We start from the raw sequence: 21,278 nt of genomic DNA on the forward strand, positions 1-21,278 counted from the left end.
AAAAAAAAAAAAAAAAAAAAAAAAAAAGAGTCAAAGCTGAGTAGGAAAAGACGAATTAAACCCTATAATAAAGAAGAAAGAGTGGGGTATTTAAGGAATACTATAAATGTAAAGAACCTTCAATCTGCGAGCAAGTTCGTGGGTGTGCAGAACGTTCGCAAGCTTAGAGAGCGCGTACGCACGTGTCGCATCGTAATTCCTGCTGGAAATTCACCCACGGTAACTGTTTTAGAATTACGGTAAAACTCGAAAAAAATTATTATTATTATATTAAATTAAATACCATTTTTATTCATTTTTAATAAATTTTAAAACTAAAATTTTTTATATTAATTGATTTGTTATATATAAATTTGAATTTAATGTCCTAAATTTTTTATTTTTTATTTTGTGTGCGTGAATATGTGAATTCATACAAAATGGATAGTTTTCAATAAACGTAGGAAAAATAAAAAAAAAGAAAACCCTTTTTATATTAAATTATTATTATATTAAATTAATACTATGTTTATTAAATTTTATGTCCTAAAATTTCGAAATTTTAATTGTGTGTATGATAAATTTGTAAATTAATAAACAAATTAAAAGAAAACCCTTTTTAAATATTAAATTTACCATTTATTTCGGCTTATCTGGCCGAGATATTTGATAATGTCGCCGGAGAACCAGCCGTGAATGCTCGACGACACGTTCACAATCCGCCCCTGAATCCCCGTCGCCTTCGCCGTCTCCACCATCGTATTCACCAACAATTTGGTCAATAAAAAATGACCTGAAAACATTTCACAACATTAATACGCCATTTCTAATTATAATTATTTAAAAAAAAATTAATTACCCAAATAATTAGTGGCGAAGGTCATCTCGATCCCGTCCTCCGAAATCGCGTGCTCGTGAGAGAATTTCCCGGCGTTGTTTCTGAAAATTTAAAAAAAATTAAAATTCCAATTGACAGAGGAAAACAGAAATTAATGGATTCTTCAGGGATTTACATGAGGAGATTAAGCGGGAGATTCAGCGATTCAAATTGGGCAACGAAGGTTCTAACGGAGGCCAGAGAGCTTAAATCCAGAGCCATGGCGATGATTTCGGAACCAGAGCATTCAGCTTCGATCCGCGCCTTGGCTTCCTCGGCCGCCTTCAGGTTCCGCGACGGGAGGATTAACCGAGCTCCGCGTTTCGCAAGAACCCGCGCCGTCTCCGCGCCAATCCCCGACGTTGCGCCTGTAAAAAGAAGAGATTATATAACAGACGATATGAGTAACAGAGGAGGTTTGAGTTGAGTTTACCGGTGATGATGGCGGTGATGGAAGGGAGGTGGAGGGCGGAGGCGGTGACGTGTTCGGCGGAGGATTTGGAGCCGAAGCCGGAGGGGCCAGGGGAGCCGGCGAGGTACTTGATGGAATGGAGCATATTGGAGGTGGTGGTGGTTTTTGGGGTGTAAAAGTGTCAGAAATCGCAGGCCACGCCGCTCTTCATCTGTCAATTTCAGAAGGCAGAGGATTGAAATGGGCTTTCGAACCAGAGTTTATAACGGGGGAGGAGAGAGAAAGGGTGCATATAACATATTTGTCATTTCAGGAGAGAGAGAAAATGGTAATATTTAAATTTAAATTTTTTAAAATTTATCTTTAAATATTATATTATTTTTTTATTTATAATTTTTTCAATTTCTTTAATAAAAATCATATTAAGAAATTGAGAAAATTTTGTCCGAATAAAAAATAAATGTGGATTGAAAATTGAAATAGATAAATTTCTTTTGTAAATATTCACTCAAATTACCAATATTTTAAAAAATGGTTCATAAAATTGGAATTTTATTGTAAAAAATAAAATAAAAAAGTAATTCGAATTTTATAAATTATACTAAAGTAGGCTAAATTCAACAACTTTATGAACCACAGAATCAACTTCGGTATTTGGAAATAGAAATATATTTATTTGGAAAAAAAATAACACTAAAATTGATTTTTGTATATAAAAATTAAAAAAAAAAAACAATTAATTTTTTAAAATTTTTTAAAATTGGGATTTATAGCTTTTAATTAAATGAGGAATTATGAAAGGTGACAGATGGCCACTTCCTTTCTGGCTTTTTTTAATTTTTTAATATTGGAAATCTGAAGAGCTTTTTTGGGCATATCTAGCTAGAAACGACGACGTTCCAAGTCAATTTGACCTGATAAAGGCTGTTAGTTCTCTCTCTCTCTCTCTCTTTAAATTTATTTATTTATTTATTTATGGTTACTTTATAAATGAATCCCACCTTGATTGACCATTAAAGAAAAAGCAGCGAGCAAGGGACATTATAAATAATTTCCATTCTAAAACCATAGATTTAAAGATGTGCAATAACTTTTCCATCCACGTTCGATAAAAGATAAAAAGGATTTGTTTCGTAAAAGTAGATATTAATCATATTTTATCCATCAACTTGTATGGTGTACATGGGTTGAGTTCGAAAAAACATAAAATTTCAGGTTGGTGACACGAGCAACTCGAATAGATGTGGGACTTTCGTCCAACCATTTTGAGTATAAAATCTCATGGATTTGCCATGGACTTCCCTCAAAATGTTTCATACCAATGGAGATAGTATTCCTTGATTATAAACTCATGATCATTCTATAAATTAGTCGATGTGGGACTTTCATCCAACATACTTTCATTAATCTATTTTTCCAAATTTTATAAATATTATTAAATAAAATTTAAACCAAGTTCTATAGTTAGCATAACACCTAAGTACATAAAGGGAATAATTAATTAATTATTGAGAATTATGAGAGGTTGATTGGTGAACGAGGAGTCGGCGATTAATTTAAAGGGTGCAAAAAGTCGTAGAGTGACAAGTCTGGAGGCGAGTGCACGTGAGGGTTTGTTTGCAATGGATCGGCTGGAAGGGTCAAATCCACGGCCTCGATTCCGTAAAACTACATACCGAGAGAAGGAAAATGGCAGCTGGCTAATCATTAATCGTCAAAAAAAGGCATCTTTTAAATTTTAGTTATATTCAATATTTGCCATTCCAATAAAAATTTAAAAAATAAAAATAAATTTCTTACTTGGCAAATCCATCAAGTCATATTACGAATTTTAAAAATATAAAATGTAATAACTAATGATATATATTCTATTTTTATATAGTTTTTTCTCCCATATAATTAATATTGTAAATTACCAACAGGTCTCCTTCAATCATTTATAAAAATAAAAAAGTTTATTTTTTTACTTTAAAATCTATATATTTTTTTATTTATTTATTAAAACTGTTTCGATTGTCCAGTCTACTTGCATTCATTATTGTTCTATGATTGAAAAATATTGATATCGATATCGATAGGTCTTTTTAAGTTTGATATCATATATATGGACCTTATTAGATTCTTAAAAAAATAAAAATAAAAATCTACGTATAATTATATTATTTTTTAACATTAAGAAAATAAATTATTTTCAAATCTTTAAATGGTTGAAATTTTCATTATTATATGATATTATTGAAATAAAAAAAATCGAAGAGCTAAGGATGAATTATTAATTGCAACATGTCACATGTCGCATGTCTTAGTAGCTTTCGTTATTTATTTCACTTTATTAGGGCTTCCTTGCTAAAATCCAAAATTGTCAGGGTGTTATTTGTAAATACATGATCCTTAAATAATAATAAATAAAAAAAACTATTTTTGGCTCGAGTTTATCCCAATAAAATATTGACTATATTCCTCCATTCCAGTCTTGTCTTTTGAAGAAGGTTGTTTTGTTCATATGACACTATGTCCAACATCCCAACATAGATACCGTGCGAAGGGATCTAGAATCTAGAAGTAGTAGTGTATATGAATATACTTGAGTTAAGTTGAAGAAATCTTTTGGTCTAACTTGAAATATTGGGTTGGTTGTCCGATTATTATTATTTTTAATTATTAATATTTTCTTTTTCGGATAAAGAAAAGGAATTGGGTGGAGGGGTAGGGTCTCTTTTTTTTAAAAAAAAAAAAAACTATTTATTTATTTTCTTTTTTATAGTAAACTAAAAATTGGAATTAAAAAAAGAAAAATATTCAGCTTTTTGGAGCACTTCCCTCACAAACCCGTGCCCTAATGAGGGGACCCTATTCTCCACTGGGCTATGATATAATTATCTATTGTTCGTCATGTATTGGTACAACCTTATCCAGCTGAATGCCACGTGTTACTCGTTTAAACTCCAAACGTATAGATTGAGTCATAATTCATACCGCTTCAACTTTTTCGAAAGTTGTTTATGATGTGAGATTCAAAGATAAAAAGGCTAACAAGGCGATCGTCAATAAACTTGACCCGTACTTTAGAATACAGATGAGCTATTATTGACATCTAGTTTGAACTAACTCAAAAAATTTAACTTCGAATCTACGAACCATTGGCACATAGTATTCATCTACTACACTGAAACTCCAATATAAAAAAACGAAGGTTTATAATTTATTAACAATAATTACCTATCAATTTAATTTTTTTTTTTAATATGAAATGATTAGCAACCTATCAACTTTCTAATCAAGAAATTATATATATGATTATGAGAGTTGAATAATTAACCAGTATTAAGACTAATTAATTAACCACGCCTTAATTTACAAGAAAAATATATTAATTTAGTAATGGATTGTGATTGGTCTCTAAGATATGGATACAGCCCATGGAATCCCAAAGCTACCATCATTAATCCCTCATTATTTGGGTGATTAATTAACCAAATATCTTTGACTAATCTTAATCTAATCCGGGAGGAGATTGGGTCTGCTATCCCGATCATGATTTTCCTACCTTAGAGGGAAAAGTCCTTCCCTTTTTGGGTGGGAATTAATGGGCTTTTCTCCTAAACCTCGGCTTAGAGGGAAAGGTCCCTCATCGTATAATTACACCAAGTTATGCAAGCTTAACTTTGAAATTTCTACGATCGAGTCGTTGAAAAACAAGATGCAATTTTCTTTTTAATTACTAAATCATAAGAACCACAATGTGAAACATGTTTAGGTTAGAGTAATCCTCTATCGGTTATCCTTAAAAACATGCTAAAAGAACCTAGGTTGGTTTATGGGAACCGTCTTCAAATCGAGTTTGTAATGTAACGTGGTCATGTTGTAGGAAAGTATCTTAACCGCTAAGTTTCAACACTTTTTTCCCGAGTTCTCGACAATAAACATATTTAATTAAACATAGTCAGTTGTTTTCATATATTAATCTGAAAAGCATAGGTTATAATTGGCACTAAGTATACATTTTATGTGGGGGAGGCTAAGAATCTGTGAAGGGTCCCTCCTCTAAATTATTGAATTACAATCCCATGAATCTTATTTATGATTTAATTAATTAATATTCTCTTTTAATTATTTGATTTATAAATAATAATGTTGTGAAATGTCAATAATAATTATTTGATTGCAATGGAAGATGATATGAATACAAACAAAATAAATTTTAATTTGAAGGATTTTTTTTCCTGTTCTTTATGGAAATTGTCCCACTTGAGTTTCATTTGCATCACCATTGCATCATTTTTTTTAAAATAATATTTAATTTGTTATTAAAGTATTGTGAAATACAAAATTAAAAACTCGAGCGACATTTTTTCTCTCTAGTTTAACAACAGATGAATATAGCTAAAGAGTTCAAAACGTTCATAATCCTCTTTAATGAACACTACATTTAGTATAGATTCATTCTCATTATAAACGTTTGAGGTATAATGCTCCATACCGAGATTTGAGACTCGAATTTGAAACCGGATGACTTTAGTATTCTTCTGCATCTCATGTGACTGTAACTACGTTACTTGCTTGTCTCGAAATGCCTGTAAAGATGAAATTATCCTCACAGACCAACCTGAATCATTTCAACATATTTTGTTCTCACTCACATGGTTCCTAAAATCAGAATGTTGTCCAACATAAGATACCAGCCAAACATAAATTCTTTTCGGTTATAACCATCATATTCGCATAAATATCTATCATTGGGTTAGCCCACTGAGCCCAATGAAGCATGGGTTAGACCCAAGATTAGGCCCATATTAATTTTGGATAGAAACGGTTAATAATTAAAAATATTTTTTAACAAAAAAACCTACTTGTCCTTTAAATTTTCAAAAATAATTTTAATAAGGGTAAAAATTGGAGATAACCTATGATATTTATGGATTAATGGTAAAAAAATTGAAACTTTAAAAAATTTAAGATTATTTTTTAAATAAATTACAGGATAATTTTATTTATTTAGTTTTTTTATTTTTAATTATGGTGATTAGAAAATATGAGTTGACTTAAATAAGATAATAACGAGAATTAAGATAATGTTCACAACTAAATAAAAAACATAAACAATGTAATTATAGAAGAGTGGTCGTTTTTTTAAAAAATTGATCTTGCGGTACCAACGGTACAATGTCAAACAAATCGTACGGTCAAAAAAGGTTCCCGTTTTCATGAAGCAATAAAAAAATAAACAAAAATTTTGCAATTATTTGTCATTTTCAGAAGTCAAAATCTTCCTTCATGAAATCAATATCAACATCAAAAATGAAGTCATGGCCAGCCTTGCCTCTGAGAGTCAAAGTAAACGGACTTATCTTCAAGCTTTTGCTTTGAATATTTTTCAGTCAAATAATGGTGGCTTCTTGCTCAAGTTGTCTCAACATTTGAAATCTTCCCTAATAAAGTTCTCAGATTTTGGGAACTTGTTGAAGTTTCAGAAGAGGAAGAAAAATGCAGGGGAAGTATCTATTTCAGGTGGAGGAGGGTAAGGAAGCCGCCGCCGGACGGCCGTCGGTCGGGCCAGTTTACCGGAGTATTTTTGCTAAAGATGGGTTTCCTCCGTCGGTTCAAGGCTTGGAAACCTGCTGGGATATATTTAGGTATGTAGTTTTTCTCGTTTGTTAGTCTTTTTTGATGGATGAGAAGCCCCAAGCCAGACATGAGGTGTTGTGCCAGCGAGGATGCTGGGTTTCCAAGGGGTGGATTGTGAGATCCTATAATGATTGGAGAGGAGAACAAAACATAAGTGTGTGGAAACCTCTCCCTAATAGACCCGTTGGGAAAGTTCATAATAGACAATATTGGCTAGTGGTAGGCTTGTATCAAAGTCAGAAACCGGGTGGTATGCCAGCAAGAACTTTAGGCCCTAAGGGGGGTAACGATCCCACCTGTTGGAGAGGTAACGAAACATTCCACCTGTTTTCATACCTTGAGCAGAAGCACAAAAGGGAAAACCCGAAAATGACAATATATGTTAATGACAGACTTGAGTTATTACAAATGGTTTCAAAGTCAAACACTGGGTGGTGTCCTAGCGAGGACTTTAGGCTACCCCTAAGGTGGGTGGGGGTGGATTGTGAGATCCCACGTCGGTTGGAGAGGGGAACGAAACATTCCTTATAAGGGTGTGAAAATATCTCCCTAATAGACGCGTTTCAAACCATAAGACTGACGGCGATACATAACGGATCAAAGCAAACAATATCTGTTAGGGTGCCGCGAGAATGCTGGCCCCCAAGGAAGGTGGATTGTGAAATCCCACACCGGTTGGAGAGGGGAACGAAATATCCCTTAACCTTGTATGTTGTAACCAAATATAGACTTGACTTTACAACTCCAAACTACACAAATCGACCTCGTAGATCAAACACTTGTGACCATAATGCTTGATGCAGAATGTCTGTGGAGAAAAATCCCGGAAATCGGATGCTTGGGCATCGGAAAATAGTCGAAGGAAATCCAGTAAGTTACTGATAAATAAGTTGCTTTGGCATTGAACTGAAGAGGGGTAAAACTTTATGGTGGATTATGTGCATCTGCAGGCTAAAGCTGGTGAATATGAGTGGCTAACTTACCAACAAGTCTATGAATTGGTGTTGAAAATTGGAAACGCAATGCGCAGCCTGGGTTATGGACCAGTAAGTTCTTGAAGATTTTTGTGTTTGTAGAATGCTCTGAGAGTAAATTTGTGACATGTTTTACTGAGTTTGTAGGGTGAAAAATGTGGAATTTACGGTGCCAATTGTCCTGAGTGGATCATTAGCATGGAGGTATGATTAATGCATCATATCCTTCCTCAGTTCATTCTTAGTTGTATAAATTGATGTAAGATTCTATTTGGTGACTTTTTTGCTTGCAGGCTTGCAATGCTCATGGGCTTTATTGTGTTCCTTTATATGATACTTTAGGTATATGTCTTTTTATATTGAAAACACACCTTTTAGTCCTTGATGGTTTTGTTCATTTCTACATGTAGTTGGTTAGGTGCAAGTTTTCGTACGAAGAAAAGTAATAAGGATTAAGTCAATATTTGTGAGATCCCATATCGGTTGGAGAGGGGAACGATGCATTCCTCATAAGGGTGTGGAAACCTCTCTCTAGTGGACGCGTTTTAAAACCTTGAGGGGAAGCTCGGAAGGGAAAGCCCAAAGAGGACAATATTTCTTAGTAGTGGACTTGGGTTGTTATAAATGGTATCAAAGACAGACACCGGGTGGTGTGCCAACGAGGACGCTGGCCCCCAAGGGGGTGGATTGTGAAATCCTACATCGGTTGGAGAGGGGAACGAAGCATTCCTTATAAGGGTGTGGAAACCTCTCCCTAGTGGACACGTTTTAAAACCTTGAGGGGAAACCCAAAGAAAACTATATTTGCTAACGGTGGACTTGAGCTGTTATAAATGGTATCAGAGCCATACATCGGGTGCTGTGCTAGCAGGAAGCCCAAAGAGGATAATATCGGCTAGCGGTGAACTTAGGCTGTTACAAATGGTATCAGAGCCAGTCACAGAGGGGTGTGCCAGCAAGGACAATGGGCCCTAAGGGGGTGGATTGTGAGATCCCACATCAATTGGAGAGGAGTTTGAAGAATTGCTCATAAAGGTGTAGAAACCTCTCCCTAGTAAACGCGTTTTCAAACCTTGAGGGGAAGCCCAAAAGGGAAAACCCAAAGAGGACAATATCTGCTAGCGGTGAACTTGGGTTGTTACAAATGGTATCAGAGTCAGACATTGGGTGGTGTGCTAGCAAGGACACTGGCCTCTAAGGGGGGTGGATTGTGAGATCCCACATCGGTTGGAGAGGGGAACGAAGCATTCCTTACAAGGGTGTGGAAACCTCTCCCCAGTGGACGCATTTTAAAACCTTGAGGGGAAGCCTAGAAGAAAAAGCCTAAAGAGGACAATATCAGTTAGTAGTGGACTTATTAGAGCCAAACATCAGGCAGTGTGCCCAGCGAGGACACTGGGCCCCAAAGGGGGTGGATTGTGAGATCCCACATCTCTTAGAGAGAGGTATGAAGCATTCCTTATAAGGGTGTGGAAACCTCTCCCAAAGAGGACAATATCTGCTAGCGGTGGACTTGGGCTATTACAAAATATATGCAATATTTGGGGACTAAAATAAAACGTTCAAAAGTTTATAAGTAAGAAAACGGATCAAAAAACAATCGACGACCCTAACTCTCAAGTTTTTCGGGTTTGAACGAATTGTAATATGTTTCAGGTGCTGGTGCCATAGAATTCATAATATGCCATGCAGAGACTTCCATTGCTTTTGTAGAAGAGAGGAAGATCCCAGAGGTTCATAGCCATTTTTTCTTTTGCACCTAATTAAGAGCCATCTAGTTTCAAGTTAACTGTTTATGATATTAACTTTCAACTCTCTCTTATTCAGCTGTTGAAAACACTTCCCAACACAGCTAATGTTCTTAAAAGTAAGCCCTTGCTCGTTTCTCATACACCACCAAAAATGGCCTGTGTCTAACAGGATTTTAATTTTGCTATGCAGCACTTGTGAGCTTTGGGAAAGTTTCAAATAATCACAAGGAAGAAGTTAACAAGTTTGGTTTGGAAATTTATTCTTGGGAAGAGTTTCTGCAAAAGGTAAGTTATATTGAAGTATAAACAGGATATTTAGCTCTCAGTTTTTGGCAGTCTATGGACTAGTAAGGTCTCGACTGTGTTTCTTGTGTTTGGATTGTGATTAAAAAAATAATAGTGTAACATCCTCAAGCCCACCGTTAGTCAATATTGTCCGTTTTAGGCTTTACTTTTCGGACTTTCTTTCAAGATTTTTAAAACGTGTCTGCTAGAGAGAGGTTTTCATACCCTTATAAAGAATGCTTCGTTCAGGGCCCAGTGTTCTCGCTAGCACTCGTTCCCCTCTCCAATCGATGTGGGATCTCACAATCTATTCCCTTCGGGCTAGCGTCCTCGCGGCACTAGTTTCTCTCTCTAATCGATGTGGGATCTCACAATCCACCTCCTTCGAGGCTTAGCGTCCTTGCTGGCACATTGCAGTGTCTGGCTCTGATACCATTTGTAACAATCCAAGCCAACCACTAGCAGATATTGTTCTCTTTAGGCCTTCCCTTACGGGTTTTTAAAATGCGTCTGCTAGGGACAGATTTTCACACTCTTATAAAGAATGTTTCGTTCTCCTTCCCAACCTATGTAAGGTTTCACCATCCACCCACCTTTAGGGCCTAGCGTCCTTGTTGACACTCATTCCCCTCTCCAATCGATGTGGGATCTCACAATCCACCCCTCTTCGAGGCTCAGTGTCCTAGTTGGCACATTGCCCGGTATCTGACTCTAATACCATTTATAGCAGCCCAAACCCACCGCTAGCAGATATTGTCCTCTTTGAGCTTTCCCTTTCAAGCTTCCCCTCAAGGTTTTTAAAACGCGTCTGCTACGAAAAGGTTTCCACACCTTATAAAGAATGCTTCGTTCTCCTCTCCAACCGATTTGGGATCTCACAATTCACCCCTTCAGGGCCCAGCGTCCTCGTTAGCACTCGTTTCCCTCTCCAATCAATGTCTTTTCCCTCTCCAATCGATGTGGGATCTCACAAATAGTTTATTTACGTTAGTGTTTGATTTGTGAGTATAATTTTTAGAATTAACTTTGAGTATAATTTCTTGTTTTGAAGGACAATTTAGATCATTTAGGACTACTTTTACTGTCATCTATGAACAAAAGTGAATATCATACCTTTTTCTTCACTGAGAATGTTGTTTTTTACCACTGGAAACAGGGAGATAGCCAACAATACGATCTTCCAGTGAAAGGGAAAGGTGATATTTGCACTATCATGTATACCAGTGGAACAACTGGTGATCCCAAAGGAGTGCTATTATCCAATAAAGCCATTATAGCTCTTATAGCTGGTGTCAAACATTTGCTTGCAACTGTTAAGGAAGAGGTGATCTCTGCTCTTCCCATTCCCTAACATAACTCAATTTTCAAGCTTGTTGATTCACGAGATGCATATATGTTCGTTGTTCTTGTTATAGGTTCAAGAAAACGATGTTTACATATCATATCTTCCACTCGCGCATATCTTCGACCGGGTGATCGAGGAGGTGTTCATTTTAAATGGTGCCTCCATTGGATTCTGGCGTGGGGTGAGAATTCATATCTTGATCTTTCCCTTTATGAGGCAAAGAAATTGAAGAACTTATATCATGTTCATGAGTTTTGTAGGATGTCAAATTGTTAGTTGAAGACATTGGAGAGTTGAAACCAACTATTTTCTGTGCAGTTCCTCGTGTTCTTGAAAGAATTTATGGTGGTGAGCATATGATCTGTTGCTTTTGGGTTTGATACTCATTTATCATGCAAGATGTGTTGAATACAAACCGTTTTAATGTTGTTTCCTCCTCGTTCGATATTAATAGTCTTTGTTCTTAGCTTCGAGCTAAAAGTTGAGCCAATGTGTAAAAAGTATTAGTGTAAGTCGAGATTTTGCTTATTAGATGGTGGATAACGTCGAGTTTAACGAAATTGTTTAGGTTTGAACCAGAAGATATCGTCGGGAGGCCTTTTAAAAAGATCGTTGTTTAACTTTGCATACTCCTAGTAAGTAAATTTTCCCTCTAAATCATTCATTTTTATGTTGTTTTGATGTAATGGCTAGGCCACTACTTCGAGTAGATATTGTCTTCTTTGGGCTTCTCCTCAAGGTTTTAAAATGCATCCAATAGGGAGACGTTTTCATACCCTTATGAGGAATGTTTCGTTCCCCTCTACAACCTATGTGGGATCTCACAATCCACCCCTCTTGGGGTCCCAACGTTCTCGTTGGCACATCGCCCGATGTCTGGCTTTGGTACCATTTGTAATGGCCCAAGACCACTGCTGGTAGATATTGTCTTCTTTGGGTTTTCCCTTTCGAGCTTCCCCTCAAGTTTTTAAAACGCGTCCACTGTGGGAGAGGTTTTCATACCCTTATAAGCAAGTCTTCGTATCTTATTGGTGAAAATACTTCGTTCTCTTCTCCAACCGATATGGGATCTCACAATCTACCCCCTTGGGGTCCCAGCGTTCTCACTGGCACACTGCCTGATGTCTGGCTCAGATACCATTTGTAACGGCCCAAGACCACTACTAGTAGATATTATCCTCTTTCGGCTCTCCCTTTCAGGTTTCCCCTTAAGGTTTTAAAATGCGTTCACTAGAGAGAGGTTTCCATACTCTTTTAAGGAATTCTTCATTCCCCTCTCCAACCGATGTAGGATCTCACAATCCACCCCCCTTGGGATCCCATCGTCCTCGCTGGTACACCGCCCAGTGTCTAGCTCTGATACCATTTGTAACGGCCCAAGGCTACTACTAGTAGATATTTTCCTCTTTGAGTTTTTCCTTTTGGGCTTCCCCTCAAGGTTTTAAAACGCGTCCATTAGGAGAGATTTCCATACCCTTATAAGAAATCATTCGTTCCCCTCTCCAACCGACGTAGGATCTCAGATTTGAATTCTTCCATGTTGTTCTATCTATATCTTTATCGGTGTACTTTTGCAGCAAATATAACCAAATGCAGAAGGGGAAAAAACATGAACAGGCAGCCACACTCTTTGATAAACTGGTCTTTGACAAGGTAAAAGGGCAAAAGACAAGCCATCAGGCTTCACTTCAATCAAAATCATCTAAAAAAATTTAAGAACTCATTCATGTTCTTGCAAGGATATGTTTAGGTGAAGAAGGGATTAGGAGGAAAAGTTCGAATCATTTTATCTGGAGCAGCCCCGCTCGCAGCTCATATCGAAACTTTCTTTCGAGTTGTATCGTGTGCTCATGTTCTACAAGGATATGGTATGTCATCCTTTCACTTCCATTGCCACTAAACAAAGCAAGCAGAGCCCAAATATCATACATTTCTATTGCAGGTTTGACAGAAACTTGTGGTGGAACTTTTGTTACACTACCAAATGAATTGCGAATGTTGGGAACAGTAGGTCCTCCAGTGCCTAATGTTGATATCTGTCTCGAATCAGTGCCCGAGATGGGGTACGATTCGCTCGCTAGCACACCTCGAGGTGAAGTATGTATCAAGGGAGATACATTGTTTGCAGGATACTATAAACGCGAAGATCTTACCACAGAAGTCTTGGTTGATGGATGGTTTCATACAGGTATTGCCTAATTTTCATGTCGATATTGCTCATGAAAAGTTTATGTGAGATCCCACATCGGTTTGAGAGGGGAACGATACATTCTTTATAAGGGTATGGAAACCTCTCTCTTGCAGACAGATGAAGCCCAAAGAGGACAATATCTACTAGCGGTGAGCTTGAGCTATTACAGTTTGATTCTTACATTCTTTTCTGTATCGTATTAGGGGATGTTGGCGAATGGCAACCCGATGGAAGCTTGAAAATCATTGACCGTAAGAAGAACATCTTCAAACTTTCCCAAGGTGAATATGTCGCAGTCGAAAATCTAGAGCTGATCTATGGCCTTGTTTCCGACATCGAAATGGTATGTATTCTACATCCTAATGGAAAACGAGTCATGGGCGTCCAAAGACGTCGTCATAACTTTAGCATCAAAACTATAAGATCTCACATCGATTAGAGAGGAACGAGTGCCAGCAAGGACGTTGGGCCCTGAAGGGGGTGGATTGTGAGATCCCACATCAGTTGGAGAGGAGAACGAAACATTCTTATATTTATAAGGGTGTGGAAATCTCTCTCTAGCAGACCCATTTTAAAAACCTTGAGGGGAAGCCCGAAAAAGAAAGCCCAAAAAGGACGACGTCTATTAGCGTTGGACTTGGACTGTTCTTAGTGAGACCGATAATGTTTGATCGGGATTGTTGCAGATATGGATATATGGAAATAGCTTTGAGTCCTTCCTTGTTGCTGTTGTTAACCCACAAAGGCAAGCACTTGAACATTGGGCAGAAGAAAATGGAATAAAAGGGGATTTCAATGCTCTTTGTGAAGACAAAAGGGCCAAAGATTATATACTTGGACAAGTCTCAAAGATTGCCAAAGAAAAAAAGGTCAATTTTTTCTCTCTTTTCTCATGATGATGAACTTGTTGAAAGTAGCTTGAATTGAATTCGTGGTGGTCGCTTTTGCAGCTAAAAGGTTACGAAGTTATCAAAGCGGTTCATCTCGATCCCCTTCCGTTCGATATAGAGCGTGACCTTCTTACTCCATCGTTTAAAAAGAAGAGACCACAAATGCTCAAATACTATCAGGTTTTTCTCGACAACACTCATAGTATTACTTTACACTCTATAGTTTCAGTGTTTTGCACTCTGTAAGCTCATATCGAACTATAAAAACGATAATGAAACTTTGAAACAAACTTAAAACGGAATATATAATATTAATAATCGAACTTTGTTGACAGAAAGAGATCGATGAGATGTATAAGGGTGGAAACAAGCCAGTTGCCTGAGGAAGAAGATTGAAGAAGGCAAGGATGTAAAGATTCATATTTATATGGAAGTTCAGCTCTTCCCACTTTTTTTTTCTGGTTTGCTTGGATGTTTATAAATATTTTCAAAAGTTTAATTAATATTTTTTAAAAACTTCACATCGATCCGTAATAGAATTTCTATCCGACGAATCGATCCAGGTCGGCTTATTTAGGATAATTTCTTAGTTTTTTGTCAATAACTTTCACCACCTTAAGACCGATATAGTTATGGCCACCATTCATATCGGTCACCGTTCACCCGGGCTTTCGGGGAGGTCGGTCATTAGAAGTTTGCCCTGATCATGCTGAAGAGAGAGAGAGAGATATCTAGCAAAGCTTAAGTTATAACATGGGAGATAAAATTATGTTGCAGAGATTACAACATGAAAACACAATGAAACAGAGAAATCTGTCAATCCAATTACAAAGAAACTAAATATACCCTTTAAAACAAGAATGAGTGAGCTGCTTCATTCTCAGCCATTGCCCTTTAAAACAAGAAACTCACTGGGTCAACCAGAGGAAAGAAAGAGGATGAGCACACCACCCTTTTCTCTTCAAAAAACTAAAGAGAAAAAACAAACCCTCGTCTCTTCACTCCTTTCTTCCTCCATTCCTCATTTCTGCACAGTTTTCATATCACAAACCTCTTCATTTCCTCTGTTAACCCAAGTTATAGCCTAAAACAGAGACGCTCGCTGCTGATGCAGAGTGAATATACACAAACTCCACACTATTCTGAGGACCCAACGAGCCCACCCATTTGGGGAGAGTGTAAGAATTCCCAGATTTCGTCAGCCCCCATAAGGGCCCATAAAGCTTAGAGATCGAAAGCCTCAGATTCCTCACTGTTTTTGACGATTTGTTTGTGAGAACAGAGGAATATCTGTAGTAAACTCTCCCTTTGGCCTTCCATGAACTGGTAATCCTCTGTAGAATCACAACAGGGCTCGAGGAAGAAGAAGGTTTTTGGGGAATTGGGTTTGGTTTGGGCGGTGGCGGAAGGGCTATTGGAAGGAGCTGATTGTAGCCGGAGTGCCCGCCGTGGAATCTAGCTAAGATGCCCAAAAGAGGGGCGTTGTTGTAAGTGGCTGGCTCTGTTTGTTCGTAGTTGTCTCTTTCATCGGCGAAGTTGTCGTAGGCGTCGGGGCCGCCTACGAGTGCTCCGATGAGGACGTTTGGATCGCTGGATTTCTTGCTGAACCAGGTGGCGTAGCCTTCACGGCAGCCAACAAATTTGGAGTCGAATTTGTAGGCAATGATGGAGGATCCACGGTGGTGGACACGGCGGGGGAAATTGTTGCCGTATCCCACCATGTAGCTTGTGGCTCTTGGATTGTCGCCAAGAATGTAATCCACCTGCTCAATTTCAAACATTCATGAATCTTCAAAATCTAATCCCAAATTGCTTCGTAACATAAACCCTAAACCCTAAATTTCATTACCACATTGATTATAAGGGAAAACGAAAAAACGCACCTGAGATTTAGCGAAGGCAAGTAACTCAGAGGGCTGGACAAATCCGGCAGGGCAGTTCAAGGAACCGGCAGAGGAGGTCAAGTAATCGGAGTAGACGGTGGCGACGAAGGAGGCGGTGGTAACAAACTGCATATTGTTCCATCTCTGCCGGAAAATGAGGCCGCCAGGGGTGACCTGAACGTTGCGGTTCCCTTTTCTCAGGCAGGAACAGAGGAAGGCTTCAGCCTTGTCCTGGTAGCGCCGGAAAACTGGAGCGTAGGCGCCGGCCTTGCCCTGCATGAGGAACTGCGAGAGGAAGGAGTTCAATCAGAGGGACTGGAAATCTGGGGAACAGATTATGGATTTAGAGAAATGAGGAATTTACTTTGGCGACTAGGGTCTGGACGCCGGCGTATTTGACGTCCCAGCTGAATTCCGTCATGCTCCAGCCGGTGCCGCCCATGGAGTCGCCGTTGTCGGCGAGGTATTTCAGGTAGTATTGGTTGTTGCTTGCTTGGTATAGCCATGCCGCCGCCCACAGCAACTCGTCCTATTAAAGTTCGTTCAACAAACATGAAATAGCTAAATTAATAATAACATTTAAAAGTTCAATAATACTTTAAATTTAAAAATAAAATATTTGTTAAATTTTTTTTTTTCAAAAAATACTATTAGAAATATTTTCAAAATTTTTAAAATGTTAAAAAGTACGGCTTCAACATTTTTTAAGGTTAAAATTGTATTCATCCTTAATATCATGTTTAAAAAAATATTTATATATAATTTTTTTTAAATAATGTTAATATTTAAACGAAATTAAAGATATTTTTTAAAAATTTTAAAATATTAATGAAAAAGTTAAATAGTATTTTAAAATAAAATATTGATAGCATTATTAATAAAATAAAATTTAAAAATGTTTTTATATAGATATTTTTATTAATTTAATGGGCATCTCTTTTTGGGCCTAAGCCCAAGCCCAATAAAAGGAAGAGAGGAGGAATAATCACATACATTGTATCCACTAACAGATGGGTAGTACTTCCGAGCTCCTGTAATACTACTGTCGTATTTGCCCCTGTATTTGTCCGCAAAATCGAACAGCTGAAAATACCGGGGAAGCAGTAGCTAACGGTCAGATTTTATTTTAATACAAGGGTATAACTGTAAGTTAAATTAATTTCGAGGGCATTAAGGTAATGTAGACACTGCCGCCGACACCGTACTTCCATGACTACGTGAACTTTCGCATCTTTATTGGATCATGTAAAATGGACGGTTATGATCACGGAATTACAAAATCTTAAAGTACGTGTACGGTCTCAAACCGCGATCCTAAATATGCGCCAAACATTTCCAACCACTTGATTAGAAAAAAAATATATATATATATATTATTTTAATTCAGTTTTCATAATTTTAAATAAACATACAAACCTGATAGGCGTGGGTGAGGAGCTTGTTAGCATAAACGGGGTTGGAGCGGCGGAAGACGAGAGAAGCAGCAGCCATGGCGGCGGCAGTTTCTCCGGCGAGATCCGAACCGGGATTACTCGGGTCAAGCCGGTAACCCTGGCGGTCAGTAGTCATATCCTCCGGCCGCTGCCAGCAGTAGTGGTCAGTGTTCCCGTCTCCCACCTTACGAAAAACCCACAACATCAATATCACATTTCAAATTCAAAAAACAAAATTTAGTAAAAACAGAGAAATAAAGATCGAACCTCGCCGTATAGAACATTGGGTTCAGTGTGAGCCTTAATGAAGTAATCAGTCCCCCATTTTACAGCATCCATGGCATGGCCAAGCTCGCCACTGGCAACCAATTGGGCTCTGTATTCCAAAATGCTCCAGCTCATCATCGTGACAGTGAAAGCCATGGGTAGTCCAAATTTGACATTGTCGCCGGCGTCGTAGTATCCTCCGACCAAATCCACCTGCAGAAACTCACAAAATGTGACTCTGTTTTTAAGCGAAATAAAAAGTAGACAAAAAAAACAGAGGATGGGATTTTGATTAGGAACTAACCCCACTGGCTTTGCCATCTTGGAGGCCGGAATGGGAACGCCAACTGACTCGCTGGTTGCGCGGCAAGATGCCGGATCTCTGAGCTTCGAAGAAAAGAAGGGTCTTGGTCAGAGCAGAGCCGTAGTCATGGGCGGCGGCGGAGAAGGGGATGAAACAGAGGAGAAGCAGAGAAGCCATGGAAATGAGGTTCGCTATTTTAGAGATCTCTGGGGAATGGGAAATGGGGTTTGTTTCTGAGTTGTTATAAGAAACTCAGAGAAATGCCTCCATTGATGAGCTTTGAAAGCTCTGTGGTAGTGAAGAGGAGGGATTTGGAGAAGAAGGGAGGTGGGGGAGTATATAATGGAGTGGAGAGTGAGGGAGAGAATCATAAATGCGATTGAATTAGAATAATATTTGAAAATCAGAGGCCTTTCTTTTTTAGCTTTTTTATGTTCATATGAACGTAAACCCTTGTGAAAGGAACAACGTCATGTGGGTGTCTCTTGCCACGAAGGTCGGTGTGGCTGTGCAAATATTAAACAAAATTTCAAATCTTTTAAAATATAATTACTGACTCTCCACGATAAAATGATATTGTCGCTTCCATTGTTATAATTTTCAACATTTAATATATATAATACATAAATATTATTTATATTTATTATTTTAATAATGATGATGATTTTCACTTTCAAAATAAGAATATTAATAAAATTATTAGACATAAGAATTTGATTGGACATTTTTTAAAGAAACAATAAAGATCTGAAAATAGGAAGACAAAAATAATATATGAAGGAATAAATTAATGTGCAGAAATAGAGGAAATTAGGAGGAAAGATTGAAGGGGAAGCAAAGATAGAACGACGGTGGGGTGACCTGGTGGTCTGACACGTACCAATGAAACAGTCAGTTACATGGAGATTTGTACAACAGTAAGTTAGATAGACGAAGATTCTGTGACATATCATGTGATTTTGACATGGATGTATCAACAAACATGGAAATTAATTTTTTTAATTTCTTTCTTTTTTGTAAGTAAAAAAAATCTTGCTGGAAAATTATTAAAAAAAAAAAAAGGAATTTAAATATGTGCTCTTCTTTGCGTGTAACTGTACTTTTGGCATTAAACAATTTATTTTGGTTGTACATATTAATTAAAATAGCTAGCTGTTTTTTTTACTAAATATTTTTTAAAATAATTTTTCATATTTTTTAACGAAAATATTGAATTTACAGTACAATTCCAAAAACAATATATATACTTTTCTTTTATTCTAATTTTGATTAACCTCCGATAAGTAGGATTTGTCAAATGGTCTTATTAATTTAACCAATTTGGGTTGGAAAGCTCGATGAGTCGAGTATAATAATCAATGGTAAGTTCAAAAGGCTCAATAGATACATGGAAAGCTCGTATAAGTTTGATATCTATGATTCACTATTAATCAACACGAGCATTAAGTCACCCATCTATTCATATAGCAATAACTAGTTGTAATTTATTATACTCGTTCACATCTGAATAAACTACAAAACATACCGAGGAGAGTCAAACCTAATGGAACACTACAACAACGTCATTGCATGAAAATTGGGAAAATAGAACAAAATATTTTATTTAAAAAAAAAAAAAAAAAAAAAAAAAAAAAAAAAAAAAGAAGCCCCCAAAAATTAAGGCATGAAATGAGGTGTGGAGTATAAGAGGCGGGTTTCCTGGAAAATGGTAGCTCACATTTTAAGGGAGATCGACCCGTTACCCATCATCTTTTAAAATACCCGACAACCCGATAAACCCGCTTATAATATTTTTTTATTTTTTTTTCCACCTGCCGCACGAGTCTTAAATTGCCTACTACCGACAAAAATAAAATAAAATAAAATCGAAATTTGAAATTCCTGTCAGTGAAATTAAATTGGAATAAAATTTAAACATTAAAATAAATAAAAAATGTATAGAATAAAAATAGACAATATTTATAAACGATGATCTTGAGTTGTTATAATACCAATGCATTTAACATTATGTTAGTGGGTTATAGCTCGACCAGCTAGTTAAGAAAATGATGAGTGGAATGAAAATGAGTCATGTGGGTATAGAAATGAACGTCTCTTTCTTGCCACCTCAAAATGACCAAACATGATGAAGTGAAAGAATGGAAAATAATTGACGTATACCTTTAAAATTCAAATATTCTTTTTTTTTTCTCAATTCATCAATTTTGCAAATAATATAATTCAAAAAATAATAACCGTACCCACCTAACTAACTACTTCACTTCCTAAGTACTTAGACAAAAATTGATTGGATTGAGTATTTCACACTTTATCTGACGTAATACAATAGTAAACGTACTTTTGAAAAAGAAAAAAAAAAACCATGTATCTAGTGATTTTTTCTAAATTGAAACGTCGAAAAATAAGTGGAAGAGATAAACGCCCCTTTAGTGACCCAATTTAAGACCTAAAAAATAAGCCGAGTCTAGCCTCCTAACTACTTTGACGAAATCTTTGTTACCTTCGTTTAACTTCACATCATTTCGATCTAGATAATATTGATGCAAATATTGTATTTAATAGTTTTTATTTTCGTTTGCCAATGATAGAATTAAAAATATATATATTTATTTACTCAAAAAAGAAAAAAAAAAGTAAATAACGATGTAATAATAGGAGCGGAGGAACAAAATTTAATTAGCATTAATGCCTAAATACAACTTTTTTTCATTATTAATTTTGGTATAAATTTGAGAAGCATTATTATTGCTATTATTTATTATTATTGGTACAACAATACTTGTCATTATTGTTTTCTATAAATTGTACTTCTAAAAATTAATTTAGCTCTTTAAATAATTATGGGAACCCACAAGAAACAATTAATTTTGGTGTCCTTTTTATAATTTTCTTACCTCCTTAACATTGTCAAGTCTTCAATGTTATTATTATGTATATTTAAAATTGTCCAACTAAATAACTAATTAGAAAATTGATCAAAAAATATATATTTTTTATTCTTTTAACTTTCTCACTTAAATGATATAAATGTTGGTCTTATCACTCAAATTTAGGGCACAAAA

At 36.6% G+C, this 21,278-nt stretch overlaps 3 protein-coding genes across 4 annotated transcripts in view; 1 reads left to right on the plus strand and 2 right to left on the minus strand.

The window, feature by feature from the left end:
* The window catches only part of LOC111469067 (short-chain dehydrogenase TIC 32, chloroplastic-like), a 3,092-nt gene extending 1,545 nt beyond the window's left edge, over positions 1-1,547 (minus strand). The window contains exons 1-5 of one of the 2 annotated variants that reach the window (XM_023114300.1): positions 1,290-1,547; positions 993-1,224; positions 839-918; positions 616-772; positions 118-199 (exon numbers count right to left, since the gene is read on the minus strand). In XM_023114300.1, the coding sequence (XP_022970068.1) occupies positions 118-199; positions 616-772; positions 839-918; positions 993-1,224; positions 1,290-1,413 (675 nt within the window). In that variant the 5' untranslated portion in view covers positions 1,414-1,547. Of the gene's footprint in view, positions 1-117; positions 203-615; positions 773-838; positions 919-992; positions 1,225-1,289 lie in introns of both variants that reach the window. The other variant, XM_023114299.1, reaches the window with a different exon arrangement.
* Positions 1,548-6,654: 5,107 nt separating this feature from the next.
* Positions 6,655-14,716, plus strand: LOC111469025 (long chain acyl-CoA synthetase 4-like). The gene is made up of 19 exons (XM_023114238.1): positions 6,655-6,901; positions 7,697-7,763; positions 7,844-7,939; positions 8,015-8,071; positions 8,161-8,209; positions 9,524-9,600; positions 9,695-9,734; positions 9,809-9,903; positions 11,060-11,227; positions 11,319-11,429; positions 11,509-11,596; positions 11,817-11,883; positions 12,826-12,901; positions 12,999-13,116; positions 13,191-13,436; positions 13,643-13,782; positions 14,126-14,308; positions 14,390-14,509; positions 14,665-14,716. The coding sequence occupies exons 1-19, from the start codon at positions 6,753-6,755 to the stop codon at positions 14,710-14,712; spliced, it is 1,995 nt and encodes a 664-aa protein (XP_022970006.1). The 5' UTR covers positions 6,655-6,752; the 3' UTR covers positions 14,713-14,716.
* A 354-nt stretch (positions 14,717-15,070) lies between these two features.
* On the minus strand, positions 15,071-18,576 carry LOC111469038 (endoglucanase 6-like). Its single transcript, XM_023114254.1, has 7 exons — positions 18,217-18,576; positions 17,913-18,125; positions 17,629-17,829; positions 17,206-17,295; positions 16,577-16,741; positions 16,213-16,497; positions 15,071-16,092 (listed from the first exon to the last, which is right to left on the minus strand). Exons 1-7 carry the CDS (start codon positions 18,391-18,393, stop codon positions 15,397-15,399), a joined length of 1,827 nt encoding a protein of 608 aa, XP_022970022.1. The 5' UTR covers positions 18,394-18,576; the 3' UTR covers positions 15,071-15,396.
* Between the last annotated feature and the right edge of the window lie 2,702 nt (positions 18,577-21,278).

This window comes from Cucurbita maxima, unplaced genomic scaffold (assembly GCF_002738345.1).
Source record: "Cucurbita maxima cultivar Rimu unplaced genomic scaffold, Cmax_1.0 Cma_Scf00038, whole genome shotgun sequence".
In the NCBI taxonomy this organism is placed as follows: Eukaryota; Viridiplantae; Streptophyta; class Magnoliopsida; order Cucurbitales; family Cucurbitaceae; genus Cucurbita; species Cucurbita maxima.

What these genes read in the sequence shown, in the direction of transcription:
- LOC111469025 (XM_023114238.1), top strand. Translation starts at nt 6,753, where the DNA reads ATGCAGGGGAAGTATCTATTTCAGGTGGAGGAGGGTAAGGAAGCCGCC. An exon ending in TGATGGATGGTTTCATACAG is followed by an intron (nt 13,437 to 13,642) that starts GTATTGCCTAAT and finishes GTATCGTATTAG; the next exon opens with GGGATGTTGGCGAATGGCAA. An exon ending in AGATTGCCAAAGAAAAAAAG is followed by an intron (nt 14,309 to 14,389) that starts GTCAATTTTTTC and finishes TCGCTTTTGCAG; the next exon opens with CTAAAAGGTTACGAAGTTAT.
- LOC111469038 (XM_023114254.1), bottom strand. Translation starts at nt 18,393, where the DNA reads ATGGCTTCTCTGCTTCTCCTCTGTTTCATCCCCTTCTCCGCCGCCGCC. An exon ending in TCCTCACCCACGCCTATCAG is followed by an intron (nt 17,296 to 17,628) that starts GTTTGTATGTTT and finishes CGGTATTTTCAG; the next exon opens with CTGTTCGATTTTGCGGACAA. An exon ending in CATCTGTTAGTGGATACAAT is followed by an intron (nt 16,742 to 17,205) that starts GTATGTGATTAT and finishes GAACTTTAATAG; the next exon opens with GACGAGTTGCTGTGGGCGGC.